The sequence below is a fragment of the Hermetia illucens genome, chromosome 1 (genome assembly GCF_905115235.1).
Source record: "Hermetia illucens chromosome 1, iHerIll2.2.curated.20191125, whole genome shotgun sequence".
NCBI classification, from domain to species: Eukaryota; Metazoa; Arthropoda; class Insecta; order Diptera; family Stratiomyidae; genus Hermetia; species Hermetia illucens.
This window is the reverse complement of record NC_051849.1, coordinates 185,334,169-185,351,061: the sequence shown is the minus strand read 5'-3', so window position 1 is coordinate 185,351,061 and position 16,893 is coordinate 185,334,169. Positions and strand designations below refer to the sequence as shown.

Genomic DNA, 16,893 nt, shown 5'->3' with positions numbered 1-16,893 from the left:
GATATGGAGGATGGATATGGATATTACGATTTTAACTTGGTTGGGTAATTTTTTTCACTCTAATATTTTCGGGAATGTCCGCCTCAGAAAAGCTGGGTCACGTTCTAAAAGAACAGATTACATTCTAGGAAGAATAAAGGCTAAGTTAAGGAGAAACTTACTATAAACTAACTTTATGTTATTATTAACGAAAAAAGGAATATTTAGCGGACCTAATTCGATCAACAAGGACTGCTTCAATCTATTCAGTGTGCTGACGCTATTAGTGATTGTATTTACTAAAAATGGGATTTATTTGTTTACTAAATTTCATAAGCAAAGAAAACCATCTAATGCTCTTCAAACAATATAATTTATTTATATTTTTGTTTGGACAGTTATTGACTATATATATGTATATATATCTGCGTTCCTTTTAGAGATAGAAATTATCTTGATGTGGTTCTCATACAAAAATTCCATTCGTTCAAGCTTACAAATAAAGTAATGTTCTTTACACTCTTACCGGCTACTGGATCAACTTCAACTAACAAATTAAAATGTTGGCTCTAGTTAGGAGCGATACAATTATCGATATTGCTGCTATTGGAATATTAATTCACTGCAAAGGATAATTATGATAAAAACTAGCGAAAGTTGCTAATCTACAAGGAATGAAGACGAACAAATTACCATTCTTGGTTAACTCGCTTTTAGAATAGGAATATAATTATTAATCCTTGCTTCAATATATTTATATACATTTATGTATTCTGAGAATGGGGTTATGATTTTATTAGCAATAATTTATGAATCCTGTTCTGTTGAGATTTAAGATTTTGTCGAGAACTTTATGATCAATTTTGATATTTTCGCCTTTGATCAAGTTCGAAAGTCTTTATTTTATAAAAAAATAAAACAATAAAATAATGGAAAAGTAGAACTAACTGGAAATGTTTTAAAATTTGAGAATTTTTGCGAACTACAATACTTTTATATATGTAATATAGCTATATAAATGGTTAGTCAATGAAATTGTTTCTTCCTGTTAGGCTACTACGACCAAGTATAGCTTACGCACTAAATAGTTTTCAACATGGAATATTTGTCATGATAACCTCTGCCTTGTTACAAGTACGTTTTTAATCCAGTTACTTTTTCACTACTTAGGTACATCGGACATATCTCTTCATAGAAAAGTATCTTCTAAAAATAATTGTTTTAAAAATTTGTGTCAATTATTCTAACTTGTTCATAGCTCTCAAAGTCGCCCTCATTCTTATCAAGTTAACCGTTTTCAACGACTAATTCAATGTAAGGCTCTCGAAACATGGGCGTATTTATAAATTCCAACAGGTAGACAGTCCATTCCATTTTCAGTATATTTGTGTTCTTATATAAGCCTATGCCTCCTTCAGACGATCAGAAATAGCTTTGTCTATTTGTTTTCTTTTCCCACCATTTTATGGGGTGATTTTCGTTTTCCTCATGGAAGCCTAGAGTCCGTGAGTGGGATCCATTGAGCAGTTGCAGTCTTGGAGCGGAACACTTCATCGAAAAAGGCTCTGTCTTCGGAGCGCACTTGAGGTGTGTTGCCAATGATGGCTCGCCCTAGGATTTCATCAGAACCTGAAAATTGGTGAAATCAAGAATGGTATCCTTAAGTATGGGGCTATACTTAGAATAGGAAAAATAAACTGCTCACCTAATAAACTATCATGGAGTACAACGAATTCTATTATGGAATTTTTCAGAGTATCTTTTCCAATATCGAACGTCAAAGCCTCATTGAATGTTGGTGAAACTGTATTTCTTTGAACTCCAGTTTTCCGTTTTTTAATTTTCTTCCCTCCATGTATAACCGCCACTTTCACATATGGGTCTGAAGAATTCCGGGTATCGTCGACCACCAATAGATTTCTGGCTTTTATTACCACCACTGTTAAACGTTCAGCGGATGGTAAAAATGACAATGAAATCATTAAATCACCGAGATCAATTTTTGCATCCTAAAAACAAATATAGAAATCTATTAAATTTTCTCGAAAATAATGATAGAGTAAAGTCCTCACTTGTTCAGCACAATTTCCAAGAGGTTTCCAAAGTTCTACTTTATCAGATAAGTCAACATGTGCCAGACCAATCTGTGTTCCTCCAATGCAGACATGTCTCGAATATGCGTCGAAATCGTAGAGCAATATTTCCAGAGTTCTTCGCCCAATAACTGCTGGCCGCTCTTCGAAAACGAAATCTTCATCGAAAACTAAAAAGAGTTTAAAACAATTGTATTTAGTACTTTAGATTTAAAAAGTTGAAAAGGACTTTTTTGATAAGATATCTGTAAAGAGATTGTGTTGTCAAATCTTCTGACTAAGCGTTTCAATTTTCCATTTAATTTCTAGAAATTTTCTGGTTAAGAATTTAGGGTGAGAGGCTAGTCCTCCATCATGGATCTTTATGTTTTCCATACATGTAATACTACTTTTGTCCTTTTATATTGGTGCTCTAGGGTGACGAGGAGGAAGATGGAGACATGAACCCCCAACTCTCTAACAAGGGCCTCCGTTTGGTGGTACCGGGAAACGCTGTATTCACATTGACTTGCTGGTCGTGATGCAGTAGGTAAATGCCTCAAGGCCTAATTAAGGCGATCAGACTTGAGTTTGTACGGGGACTCATATGAAGTAGCTTCGGGTACGAAGCCTCACCAGCGGTTATTTGGTACTATGGGAACCGCGGCCTCACCAGAGGTTATTTGGTACCATGGGGACTGGGGTATCCCTCTGAGTTAATATGTCTCAGGAAAATTTTTGTGGTATGTGTCCCCAGCCCGGTTATACGTAGTAGCTCCGTATTGGGAGTTTCATGGGAGTTGTAGTTATGTTCAAGCGGACAAGAGACCTTCGGGTGTCAAGCGAGTGCTATACTCCTTAGTTCGGTAGAAATTTCGGTAGGTCTCACATGCACCAGTACGAATACTAAGCTATGCACTTAGTAAAGACTGGTAACGATGTTGTTTGTCACCGCGAAGCTCTGATTGGGGTCAGAAAGTCAATCTGTTTCTCAAGAAGACCATAGTTTCCAAGCATTCAGATTTTATTGGGCCCATAGTAATGTCTTGGAAATCATTTCGCAACGTTTTGCGTATCTGAGAACATTCTCCAGCGGAACACAGTTCGCAGAATTTTTGTTGAAGAAAACCTTATAAAGGTATTCTCGTCTAAGATCTGAGAAGGCCGAAGTGCAGCGCCGTTTCCTCCTCTTCCTCACATTAGCTGCATATATCCAAAACCACCATCCTATAGTAGTTAAAGGAGTGGTGTCGTTAGAAGCTCTATTATGGTTTTTCTGGCACACTCTTTAAGGGACAACAAAATTGCCGCTCTAACGGTCCAGGATCCTCCCACAAAACTTTCGCCTGACCGCAAGAGTTAAATTGTTTTTCTTTCGGCTATGTGAATCCTTCCAATTTTATCAAAAACCTCGTGGCCATTTGTCAGCCATTATTTTATTGATTACGAGAGAGTTTGTCTTTTTGAATCTGGAAACCATATAATCCGCCGGCATTAGAGCCACTGGATGTTTGTCAAGGAATTTTCAGATGGACGCATGACCGTATGATGTACTGCCTTCTCACGCGCCGATGGTATCGTTACCTGTTTTCCGTTTCCACTGGGGGCTATCCTAACAACTTCAACGATCGGCGTAGTACCCATTGCTCCAGTAATACATCGATAACTGAAACTCTAGGTATGGGCTTTGTTATGGATGTATACATCCAAGGAATCCGATGTAATGAAAGTCCCGAGATCTTACCTATCGCAGTCCTACAACGCCAGGGCAAACTGCAGAATTTTTAATATTGTTCCTCTATATAGGATATGGTGCTTCCACGTTAGCGAGGAGTTGATACTTGATTGTTTGCAGCTGAATTTCCGTTGTCCACCTAATGTTGCTAACGAACATAACAAGTCCAGGCTTCCTAGCGTTCATCTTGAATCCGTTGCGGAGGCACGAGCTGTGGATTACATGCAGAGCTGCATCATTACACACATGCACTCCTTCTCTACGGTTCTGGATCAAGTACCCTTGGGGCAACCCACCCGTCGTAAATCTTGGGAATACAGATTCCACTGCGACATAATATGTCGCTCTGACAATGGCTAATAGTTTCTCCGGAAGAGCACACCAAATACACTCTCTGTTCACTATATCGAAAGCTTATTTGAAATCGATGAAGAACAGGTGTAGCGAAGATCCAAACTCAGCGCACTGTTCCAAGATTACCCGCAGGATGTTGATATGGTCAATGCAGGAGGATCCAGAGCGGAAACCATCCTGCTCTCTAACGATGAAGCCTTCGAGAACGGGAAACGGTCAAGCTCAGCGGCTTTACTCCGTTTGAGTGCATTGATGTCAAAATGATTTCTCTTCTGTTTGGAGGAACAGTCCGTATCTGCGCTTTATGGTGACTCACCATTTCATCCACAGGATGGGGAGCTTTATCGGATGCGACACGGTTAAGAGCCATGGTGAAGTGTTCTTTTCACCTCTTCAATTGCTCGCCATCCTGGATGGGAAGTTGACCATCAACATCTTTCACAGGACCATCGAAGAATGTGCAACCACTTGCAAATTCTTTCGTGATGTGGTATGCACTGCGGAAATAATCACCGTTTCCCCGGCCAACGCAATAGCAAATTTTCTTTTGTCTGCAGATCTTTTCAAGATGGTGCCAGCTCTCCAACCCTGCGAGAAGTGGTGGAAGCAACACGGTTCTCGTACGGTGTCGGTCAATTAAAACCCAACTGACCTTATGACCTCTGTGCTCAGAAAATGTGCCATCAATGAAGAGGCGGTGGAAGATGCAGAAATCTACGAACCTCTCATCGTCGCCAAGACCGTGTTACCCTGTCACATGTTCGAGTAAGATGTTGTCAGATCCCACCTTGGAGTTCAGATTATCTATTGCGGTCACATCTTTAGGAATCGTCTGCTGGACTGCGTGTAATTCCTCATAGAAAGCATTCTTCCTCACTATTTTGGAAGTTTCTGTTGGTACATGGCACTATACAATTGTGATGCTTCTTAACCTGAACCAGTTAGAGTTAGAAGTCTGTCAGAAACCGGCTCCCAGGTAACGAGAGCGCGCCTTGCGCTAACCATCAGAAACAACCCGACCCCGGATTCGCGTCTGCTACCACTTTCTTTTTTCAATGAAATACAAAAATACACAGAATATGAGACAAGAAAGTCGCCTTCTCATAAAGTAAAACGAAGACAACAAACAAATGGGGCAAATTGATTAAGGTCCATTCCATGATTGACATAAAGTGGACAATTATTTCAGAATTTATATCACGGAGTTTTTACCAATTAAAGCACTATATTTGCACCAAAATAAACTGGCCAACGAAGGATACGCCATGACATTCTATTTCTTCCTTTAATCAATTATTTCACTTTATTGAGGATTAACATGGGAACAGTGAAACATTCAATAGCAATTTTCCAAGAGACTCATTACTAATGAAGCGGAAGCCTATAGTGTTCTCCATTATATGTACGTGAAATATTCGTAAGATTGAGGGTATTTATCAAGTATTTCTTTCCTTATCGATTGATTGTATTTAGAATGGGAATCTACTCCGGAATTGACCCCGTTGCTTCTGCAAACTTAATGAGTTCATTGCCTTCACGTAGATTGATGGCGAATAATCCTAAATAATGTATTTTAGCCGCTGCTCCCCGATTCCATTTGCAGTTCGTTGATACAGCACTTAGAATAATAGAATCGAGTCCTTATGGTTTGGTATTTAAGTTATTATATCTTTATATTAGATATTCTGTATTTTGGATAACAATTACACTGACCTCTTGGTTGATCGCTTTGTATTTGTTACCATGATTTGAGGAGAAATGTCCGTTTCAAAGTGATGGAAAGTGATTGATACTATTGTATATGGCTTGATCTATTTACATATATATACAGGTATGTATCTGCCTGAACATATTGTAAGTACTATAGTATATTATTTCAAAGATAATTGAAATTTTTAAAATGCGGTATATATTCAACCATTTTCAGCTGCAGAGGCTGCAATCAATTGGGAGGTGTTTTATAATAGACGTATCAATTTAAGAAAGTAGATCAATTCGCCGTAGAGAGAAAATCTAAACTCGGCGTGATGATTATGCGGAAAATCGGGCCCGGGATTACATCGAACTTTCAATTTAGAGTTTCCGAGAAAACTGTGGGACCGGGGGAATCCCCATTTTTTCATCAAAGGGTCATGGTTAATTGATGGGGAAATCGGAGGCTTAAATTTCTGATATGCTGATTTATTGTATGCCAACGCAGGCACTAGACTCTTGTTCTGGCATACTAGTTGCAAAACACTTTTGTTTTGAGACAACAGCGATCAAATGGTTCAAAATGGCCGCTGCAGCAGCAGGCAATTAGTCGTACAGAAAAACACAAAAGGTAGTTTTAAAACACTGACGTTCTTCTTCCTTTTATAATTGAAGATGCAGAATCATCGACTACTGATATTGTGTATATCTCTCTCCCTATCCAGGCTGAAGCCCGTGTGCACCCCTAAACAACGGCGCATTCGCTTCAAGGACTGATGGGGAACACAGTTCCGGATTCGGTCGCTGAAACCCCTCGGTTTCATCTGGGGGCGGAGTGATGTGGCGCGGCAGGATTCGCGGCATTCGAAATTTATTTCGAATGTTGCGAATAACAGCGGACAGATGACGTCACCGGCGCTCTCGACTCAGTTTAGACCTCGCTACAGGAGTGAAGAGCAGAGTAGGTGACGAGAAATGTCATATTTTGGAATGAGAAAAGAAAATGAGAACCGAAAGCTACAAGATGTCAGAAAAATAATAAAAATAACCAGCACCAGTTGTGTTGTTGGAAAAAGTGAAAAGATTCTTATACAAAGTTTCTATGAAATTTATCCTTTGTTGAAGTTGTCAGTGCCATTGTTTTTATGAAATAAATGAAGGTTGTAACCAGTGAACATAGTTGTTCTTAACTTCTAAAAACCCATCTAAAGGAACGCAAAAAGCTTCCGTTGAATATTTGGGAGAGCACCTCGACTCCAAACTATGACAGAAATATCATATCCAGCAACAATATCAGACACAATGTAGATAACTTTGGTGTTCTAAGAGTACGATAGGTAACACCCTGGGGCTTTCATCATAATGAGTTCACTGGATATACAGATAGTAAAGCCCATTATAATGTATGCATGCATGGCTGGAGGACCGAGGCTGAAGTTTGCTAACAACAGGAAGCCACTGAGACAGTCTTTAAATCTGTCTATTTGGTTTGATGATTTACTAAGTATTATATTATTGTGGGAATGAGAACCAAGCCATCTGCGACCATCGAATCTATCGCAAATTTATTTTCTACTTATTTTACGGTTCAAAGCAGCCAACGATACACGCAGGCTTGATATCAATACAGCGTGGACAAACGACTAGTTGTTGGGGGCGTTCATTAGCAAATCTTTGGGAAAATATCAGCTGGTTCCGCTGCTTATTAATCATATTATTAGTTTGTTACAAGTCCTTTGCGATTACAGATATAATAATCTTCAACCATGGGTGGGTCATGTAAGGGGTATCAGTTTTCGGGAAGCCCGATTATGAAACATTTAAGTTGCCACCTTAGATATACACCACTTTACAGGCAGTCATAAAAATGTCTCCGGCTGTCAAGCAGCGTTGCCAACACTAAATATTAAGTCAGTTGGTGTGGGGATGCCCCAGTTGCTGCACGACACCAGTTATGCCAGGAGGCTGCCAGACTGGTTCCTATTATGAGGAGGCTGGCAGGTGCACCCACCAAGGGCTTCAATATGGTGGGACCAAAGCCATCCTTTGAAGCTGTAAGAGTTCTCATATGAGACCTGAGTCTTTAGAGCTGCGACTTTGTTCGGTCGCTGATCTGGGCTTAACTTAAACCGAATAATATTACAGTCGAAAATCTTTTTGATAAGTGCATATATATATACAATTGCCATATGTAAAATTTACTGGGCATAGTTCATATCTATACTCATGCTACTACTGGTCTTATTTACACACCAATAATCCTTCTATTGAAGCAGTAAGACGAATTTTGCTATTTACTAGTGTTTCTATTTAGGTTGTTCCTTTTCAATGCCATATGTTCCAGAAATATCGGCAATTGAAACACTAGCGAATAGCAAAATTCAATCTATTTCGACAACTTCATTCAACTGCTATGGGACAGCAGCTATATATTTAGTTGGAAATGGAAAGTATGAATGAAAAGTAATTAGGGTATGGGATGATATGCAAGCTTACTTGGATTCAACGTGCGTTTATGGATTCTGGTTTGCCAGACATTTTTCTTATCCGGTAGCAGGCGTATTTTCGCATACGGATCCGCTGTACCACTAAAGTCCCTCGGTTGTAAATGTTGAGCCTGAGAAGAATGAAAATAATCGATTGCCATTATATATATAGGACATCTTTAAATATTCTTGAATACAAACCTCAATCAGTCTTATGGTAAGAATACCAGCGATCGGATCATACAGTATTGATAGGTGAATAGTTCCTCGCAAATCAGCATTTTCTTCTTCTGCTTGATCGCTGCCCGTCTAAAATATAATGAAAAATACAAAATAATAACATTGTATATCGAATATTCTGTTATCGAAAAATATTAACAATTTCATATATGGTGATCTTACATTATTTGTAAATGGCAGAGGATCTATCAACTCATCCCATTATATATAGTGAGTATGTATATTAGGCTCGTGACGCATTTTTTCGGCCTCATGATTGCGGGGGTAAAGAAGTTTACCCGAAGAAGCGAGAAGCCCACCTATAACCAATCTATGATTGAGTTCCCTTTACCTTATATGACATGGCTGTGAATAATATAATTTAAATTGAAATTTTCATTGGCCCAAGAAACGGGAGCGTATTAAGAAAAACTTTTTTTTTTGAAATATTTTTTTTTTCAACCTTAGTAGCCCTCTAGTTCATGCAGAAAACTCAAGCCCACCCTACCTAGAAATTCATGTATTGACGAAGAGAATGATGGATTGGTGACCAACAAAAATAAACTAGGTTCATTGTTTCCCTACTCTTATTCCTGAATAATATCATTTTATCCATAAGCAAGTTCGACAATGCTACCAGTGCACAGTTAAAATGTTGGGATATGATAAGTTTTAATAGATGGGTTGAGGATTTAGTAAAAGTAGAAGATATATTAAAAATTTAGGTAAGAGACTAGGTCTTACCGAGATTATGCAAAAGGTCGATAGAATGAATTTTGGATTAGTCATCTAGTTTTAGATATTTGATAACGATGTGGTAGGCCTTAGAAAGTTTAAGAAAGCTCACTATGATATTTAAGAAAATACATTTTGTTGGAGTGGGAGTTTAAGACGTTTGCGCCACTAGCTTGAAGTATGAAGTTGTTGTGATCGTTAGTGAGTACTGACAAAACATATCAGGAGCTTGAGCTTATAACCTCGAACAGCAGTATATGGCATACCATTATATTCACTAAGTCCAATTAGAATAAATAAAATAGGTTATATGACGATAACAGAAAGCTGTCGAATTTGAAATAATTAAGACTTGCTTTTGCTTTTCAGCAGTATAATTTATTAAACCTTGCAAAAACCGATATTTTGGAAACCACTTGTTCCTTTCATCAATGCTACAATTCTCTTTGATGCAGCACTAATGAAGGGAACACATGGTTTCCGAAATATTGGTATTTGCAGGGTTAATAAATTATACTAGTGAAAAGCAAAAGTAAGTCTTAATTATTATATTTGCACCCCCATTTCGGGAGGGATTTGTCAGAAAAGCATGAAGATAAATATTTTAATGAGAAAATAACAACGTATTATCATACCGTAATGGCGTAGGCGGATTTATTCACCAAATATAGTAATGTTTCACTCCTGATCTAAATATGGAAAACAGTAAAAAAGTCGAGGAAATCAATGACCTACAAACGAATAACTAACAAATTAACAAAAATCGGTCCATAACATGATAGCCGATAAAGATTGCATAGTGGTCATTACGAGAAGGGAAGAATATGGTAACTAAATCAGAAAGGAATTGAAAGGAAAGAAATTCTATGGGATACGAAGCTGTCAAAATCGAATTCTAGACTTTCCAAAATCTGCAAGGATGGTAACGAATTCCATGTGACGAAGTGATGGTCTCCTTCGATATGAAGGCTATATTCCTTGAGCGTGGTAATAAAGAAAACACTGAATTTTATTTGAGAAAGTATGAAGATTTACTAAAAAACACACGAACGGAAACGAAGAAAAGATCACCCTCACTCCTTTTCTAAGAATTCTTTATGGAAAACTTGGGAAGCAGACTCTCTGATTTAGGAACATTTCCGAAGTTTTGGATAAGATATGTGAATGACGTTTTGGCGACTTTTGTAACGATTAAAAACTTCATCAGTGATGGACATCTCTAAAGAACAAGACTACAAATGGGTCAGAGTAATACATTCGCAGATCATATACACACGTGAAATGCAGCCATCTAGCAATAGGAGGGCGCTAAAAAAATCTTAAACAGGAAGTAAGTAACGGCTTCAGTAAATGCAGTCCATCACATTATAAAAGGTATAAAATAACCGACTAAGTTGGACATAAGTAGAACGACGCACTGAAGAAGCTGACAGTTCGAAAATAACGAGACGTTATTCGCAATTCGCATGTCTGTTCAAAAGCGCCATGGCATTGAAAGAAGTCACCGCATGCGCGGGCGGACAGGTTCACTTTTAGAACATACGCCAAGTATTATGGACAGCGGAGTTTCATTGTCGCCCAACCAAAATAACACCATTTATCTCCGAAAATAATAGAGAAACTATCAAAATCTTTGACTTCTGGTATTCAGTTCAGTAGTCTGGCAAAAATAAAATCAGGGTTTTGTAGCTAAGTCACCACGAATCTTAAAACTTGCGACATACAAGAAAATATCAAGCATAGCGGTGAGAATCAGCTGGGGCTTCAAAGTGATCAGTGTGAATAGATTGGTATTTATTGACTAAAACATGAAAAAGAAATATCCTCTAATGTGCTCTTTTTTAATTTGCTACAAAACGCCACATTAAGCGTAGAACAAGCGTTTTTCTTCCAATAGCACAACAACCCCAAGTAAGCTTCATTCTAGGTCTGAGAATGATTTCTGTATAATGCCCCATGCCGACTCTATACCTCTCTCCAATCGGTAATCCTTAACATGGTCTGTAGCAAGTCAATGCACGCACTCCTCCTCCAAATATGATTTCTGGAAGGTATTCTGGGAAGCTATGAACGAAATTTCCCCTTTCCAATTCGATGTATTGTTGTCTTACAGTTGAATTTGCGTACATAACATTAAAGTTCAATATATATGGGTATGGCATAAAATACAAAATTATGAGTATGAAAACTTCCGACGACACTGTTGAAACCCCTTCATCCATATAGGGGCAATATCCAGTCAATTACTTTAGCTATTCTATATTACTAAGTAGCTTCGTCAGGCATTCGATAGCACAGACGTTTTTTGCAAGGGGTTCAAAGTTATCAAGGCACTGATAGGCTATGCTAAATAAAGATTAGGACCATTTACTTTTTTGGAGATGTTCACGCAGCCAATGTTTCAAAAACCCGTTCAAAACTTCAATTAGGCCAGCGAAATAATATTCTCTTGAAGATTATTTGATGAAGGTGTGGTTTCCTATCTTTATTTATCCAGGCGGGCTCACGTAGAAAACTTAAGTAATATTGACAACTTAGTGCTTAATCGATCCTTAATCGATCAACAAAACAAGTTGGAATACCGGAAGCTAGTGTTTCGAGTATAAAGGTTTTGTGTTCATCTTATGTGAAAAACCCATAAAACGCACATTTTTCCGGTCGTATATGGCTAAACACCCACCTTCCTTCATATTTTCTTTAAACTATAAGAAATATGTACATATTACAAACGTAGATATTATGCTCACCCTAAGCAAACAAACATTGCCTGTATATAAATGTATATAAATTGATCGTACACATATTTCCGATTTACTTCGTACACAAAGGCATAGATATGTACATATAAAGCACGTATATTTGAGTACCGTTGGTTTGATCTACAAATATATCTATCTGAATTATACATAAATACATACATATGACTGCCTCGAGTAAATAATATTGATATATACGTGATTAAAAAGCTAAAACAATTAACGCCACGCAAAGCGGTAGCAGCTCGTTTAGAGTTTTTTTTTTGGGAGTAGGGTAGGTGAATGCGTTTACGCACAGGGTGTTGGACTCCCGCAACAGCACGCTGGCGGACTACCAACTAAACACCTCCCTGTCATCAGAGAACTAGCCTGGAACCATTCGACACATTACTTCGGGCTAGCCTTCCCGCTCTCCCGGCTTTGGGAGCCTTCAAGTCAGGGAATTCCTTTCACCAACGGGAGGGAGGGGAGGAAGGGAGTTGTTGTTAGTTCAGGGAAACCCTCACCGTCCGATCCCCCCGCCGGTCGAGTTCAATCTTCTTCGTCATAAGAAGAGCCCGAACATAATGCACAATACGATTCCAGCCACGAGCATCTCTCTGACAATGTTGTCTGGAGAGAGCTCCCCTGCGCTTGCATAAAGCTGTTGGTGGAGGCCGTTCCACCTCTCGCAAGAGAAAAATGTGTGTTCAGCATCGTCCGCCACTCCATTGCAGAACACACAATCAGGAGATCGCGCCTTCCCAATCCTGTGCAGGTAAAACTGAAAACCTCCATGCCCGCTTAGAAGTTGGGTAAGGAAGCAATCAATCTCACCGTGCATTCTGTTCAACCATGGGTCTAATCTGTCGATGAGCCGTGCAGTCCACTTGCCCCTTGGCTCATTTTGCCAAGAAAGTTGCCACTCGGTAAGGATGCGTTGACGTTCTTCACGGACAACCACTTCTCTAAAGTTTTCGCCCTTACGGCAATAGATAGCTTTTCGCTCCTTCGCAAGGAGGGCAACGGGGATCACTCCGGCGATCACCATCACAGCCGGTTCGGAAACGGTGCGATAAGCAGACGCCACTCGCAAAGCTCCCCGCCTCTGCACTTGAGCGAGGCCTTGTCAAGGGCATCAGCCCATACCTCCGTAGAGGAGACGTATCCTAGTTGATATAGGGCCCCCGACATTCGTCATTAGTCGACTCAAGGCCGCGACTCCAGCTGCAACCCTGTCCGCTGCCGCTTTGCGCCTGTTCAACAGTGCGTCCGGCAACAAGTGCGCAACATCGTCTGCATAACCGATCAGGCGCGACTCTTCAGGCATATCGAGTTTCAGCAGACTATCGTAGGAAGCGTTCCAGAGGTCCGACCCTAGGATGGATCGGACGTGATTTCCATCCTCCTCTGGCCCTCTAGCGTCTCATAGAGCAGGGAGCGGTCTTTCAGATAATCCCTCAATATTCGCAAGAGATAGCTTGGCACGTGAAAGCAGTTCTCTAGTGTGCCTAGCATATCTGTCCATCTTACGGAATTGAAGGCATTTCTGACATCAAGCATTATGAGGAGCACTATCCGTGGAGATCGGCGGCTGTGTGCCTTGGCTCGATTAAACGCATCTACGACCTCCATAACAGCATCCCGGCAGTCCCCGGCAGCACGGATCGCTTCAGCGAGTCTACCTCTGATGAGCTTCTCGAGCACTTTTCCAGCCGTGTCAAGCATACACAGCGGTCGGTATGCAGATGGGAGCTCCGGGTCTCCTTTACCCTTACTGATCAACACGAGTCTGGCCACTTTCCAGCGACAAGGAAGAATGCCCTCCTTCAAGCACGCGTTGAACACTTCAAGTAGCAATTCTGGCCGTTGGCTGAACACCAGTTTGTAAACTTCCGCCGGGATGCTATCAGGACCTGGCGCCTTCCTGTTTTGTGAGAACCGCTTTCTCATTGTGAAAATGGGGGAAACCACGACGCTTTCCGTGCTATTTACATCAACCCGTACAGGGTGTCTGGAGAACAATGCCCGCACAATACGGTCCATCTGGTCGCGAGCTTTGTTTTTATTTATAGCGCTGCGGAGTCTCCTTTTTGCTGATCTATATTGTGCCTTTATGGCACATGCCTCCCCGTTGGCGTGAAAACGTTGTGCCAAACGGCGGAGCTCGTTTAGAGTGAACAGTTAAGAATTGAACAGCCCTGCGAAGCAATACTAGAACGGTGGTCCCGCGGGGAGAATGCGGAGAAAATATGGGAGGTTTTAGTCGGTAAGAGTCCGACATGCGTGTTCTAGATTCCAGATGTGTATCCGTGATGGATTTCCTCCAGTTAAAAAAGGACAGATAGACAGACGGACCGACAGACATCGACTCGATTCAAATAAGGTTTTGTTTCACACAAAACAAACAAAAAACAATTTTCAGAATCTTCGCCAGTGATTTGCCGTCTTCATATCTAGTTGCTTTAATTTCAGTGCGTAATTGTCGACCCAACTTTCATTCTAGAATACGATTCTATTAGTTAATAATTTACTTCGTCGCTGCCGTTGGGCAATCTTTAATCAGTGCCACTTTTGATCTTCCCACAGTACACATGGAGCATATTTATAATTTGTAATATCAGAAGTTCATTGTTAAAATATGTTGGGTACTTTCGAAATTGATGTTCAGAATCTTATTGGTTTTCCAGAAAAATATAATACTTATATACCTAATTTCCACATTGTTCTTTTTTAGATTATGTTAATGTCGGCCAAATTCGCCCTTGCATACAATTCATAGTGCGATAGAAGGATATAGATTTGTAAAAGGATATTTTCCGAACCGTGCCCGTGATTGCCACATTTTGTTTTCCAAAAAAAACTGGGACTAGTGAGATGTTTACGCCTCTCTCGCTCAGAGCTTTTTGATATTAAACGGATCCAAGAGAATATAGGTCTGGTTCGTTATCTTCAAAGATATCTTTTGTGTCCGGATAGCTTAGTGGTTAGAACACAATGCTGTCGTACGGAAAGTCGCGGTTCAAATCTCACTGGTGGCAGTGGAATTCATATCGTGATTTGACGTCGGATACCAGTTGAGCGCAATGCTCCCTACATTGCCTCCTATAGGTTACTGCGATCCTGTGGTGTACCGGTATTGAATGAAGTACTCTAACACACTTCAAAACCCTTATCTAATTGGACTGTTGCGCTAACGATTATTATTATTATTAAGATATCTCGGCGGCTACTTTAAAGCTCAAAATTCTTCTGATATTTATATGAAAATCCTTCTGGTTTATATTTGACGCACGTTCATACCTTTTTGTTCTTTTTTTTTATCGAATAAAGTGCGAACTGTTCCCATAAAATTTATATAATTTATGATCTTTTTATTGAGATCCTAATTATGTGCACAGGCAGACAGTATTTCTGTTTCTCTAAACTTTCCTTTTCCTTATATGAATAGCAATTTAACCGGTGATAATTTAAATCCAAACCGGCACTTCCTGCCTGTTGCATTCTTTCTTTAAAATCTACTTCCTTCCTTCTCCTAACAAGGTAATTTACATTAATAGAATCTACCAGTATAAAAGATTTAAATTCGAATATGTACTTACACTTTGATATAACGAGGTATCAAATTTAGTATGATCCAACTTAGCGGTCATCGATGCCACTTTCGGCCGTGTTGGGTTCATCGCCAGAACCATGTGTTTTTCTGATCTAGCAATCGGGATAGTTCCAGAACCTGTTGACAATGTCACAGAACGATTACTTCCAGAAGGAGATGTTGGAGTTACTGGTGGTGATTCATCTGTAAAGAAATGATTCAGGTGAATTTGGTTTTCGCTGAATATATTTCGTTGGTTGGCAAGCACCTGCTGAGGACACTGCATTTGCACCTTGGCAGGATTGCTTCGATGGCACCCAAAATGTTGGATCATCATTTATGGATGTTGGTGTTAAATTTCCTCTATTTATTGATCGGGAACTCTCACTTATGTTGTCGACATTATAAGGTAGAACGGGAACATTAACCAAAGCCTCTCTACTATTGAATTAGTTAAAAAGTGTATCAATTGATTAATGAAAATTATTAAAATTATAATTATTCAGTTATTACTGCCGTCTTACCTTTGGGCCATTTCTTCTGTTTCTGATGCTGTTTCCAAAAGGTTCTTTTCAAACCAATTCAATTTATATTTTTTGGAGCATGTTATGTATAAGACGATTCCTAGTAGTGATACCAGGAAAAATGATAGTGAAGCGTATATTGCAACTTGCGCCAAGGAAAATTCTTCTTCCTTTATGGTGACGTCCATGTTTGAAGAGAACCTCTGAAAAAGAGAAAATATGTAGCATAATTACTTATTTTTTTTCAGTGAATATCTGATGCAAATCTTCTAATTGAATGCTCGTTCGAAATGAGAAAATTGCTTTATTTCGAGTCAACAGTTTTATAAATTAAATGTCGGAAAAGTATTAAGTGAGGACAAATACATTTCTATATACATATGTATGTATTTGCATACTGTTTCAGATTTCTATTTCAGGGTTTCAATGTTCAAAAGCTCATAAACTGACAGAGAGATTTACTACACTGTCACTGGTTCTTAACTATTGGTCCTTTCTATTCTCATGGTTCGCTGATAAGCTTATTTTTATTTAAAATAATTCTGTTAGCTATCCTTTTGCAGATTCTATTGTCTCTACTATGAGCAATGCAATAAACTCACTATACGACGCGACCTAGATAGAAACTGAGAAAATCTGGAGCCCTCGATTTATTCAGTGATAGATGATGAAGTGATTTAATTTCGTATGACATTAGCAATGGAGGGATAATATTTCATTTTAGGTTATTTAGGAATTTGTTATGCCATGAGATGCTATTGTTATTA

The 16,893-nt window shown here is 39.3% G+C and overlaps 1 protein-coding gene across 1 annotated transcript; it reads right to left on the bottom strand.

Annotated features, from left to right (window-relative positions):
* Nucleotides 1-339: 339 nt before the first annotated feature.
* LOC119660726 (synaptotagmin-5) lies at nt 340-16,321 on the bottom strand. Its single transcript, XM_038069384.1, has 9 exons — nt 16,127-16,321; nt 15,871-16,040; nt 15,610-15,806; nt 13,985-13,994; nt 8,520-8,611; nt 8,329-8,449; nt 2,052-2,242; nt 1,685-1,988; nt 340-1,608 (listed from the first exon to the last, which is right to left on the bottom strand). Exons 1-9 carry the CDS (start codon nt 16,312-16,314, stop codon nt 1,466-1,468), a joined length of 1,416 nt encoding a protein of 471 aa, XP_037925312.1. The 5' UTR covers nt 16,315-16,321; the 3' UTR covers nt 340-1,465.
* Nucleotides 16,322-16,893: the final 572 nt, after the last annotated feature.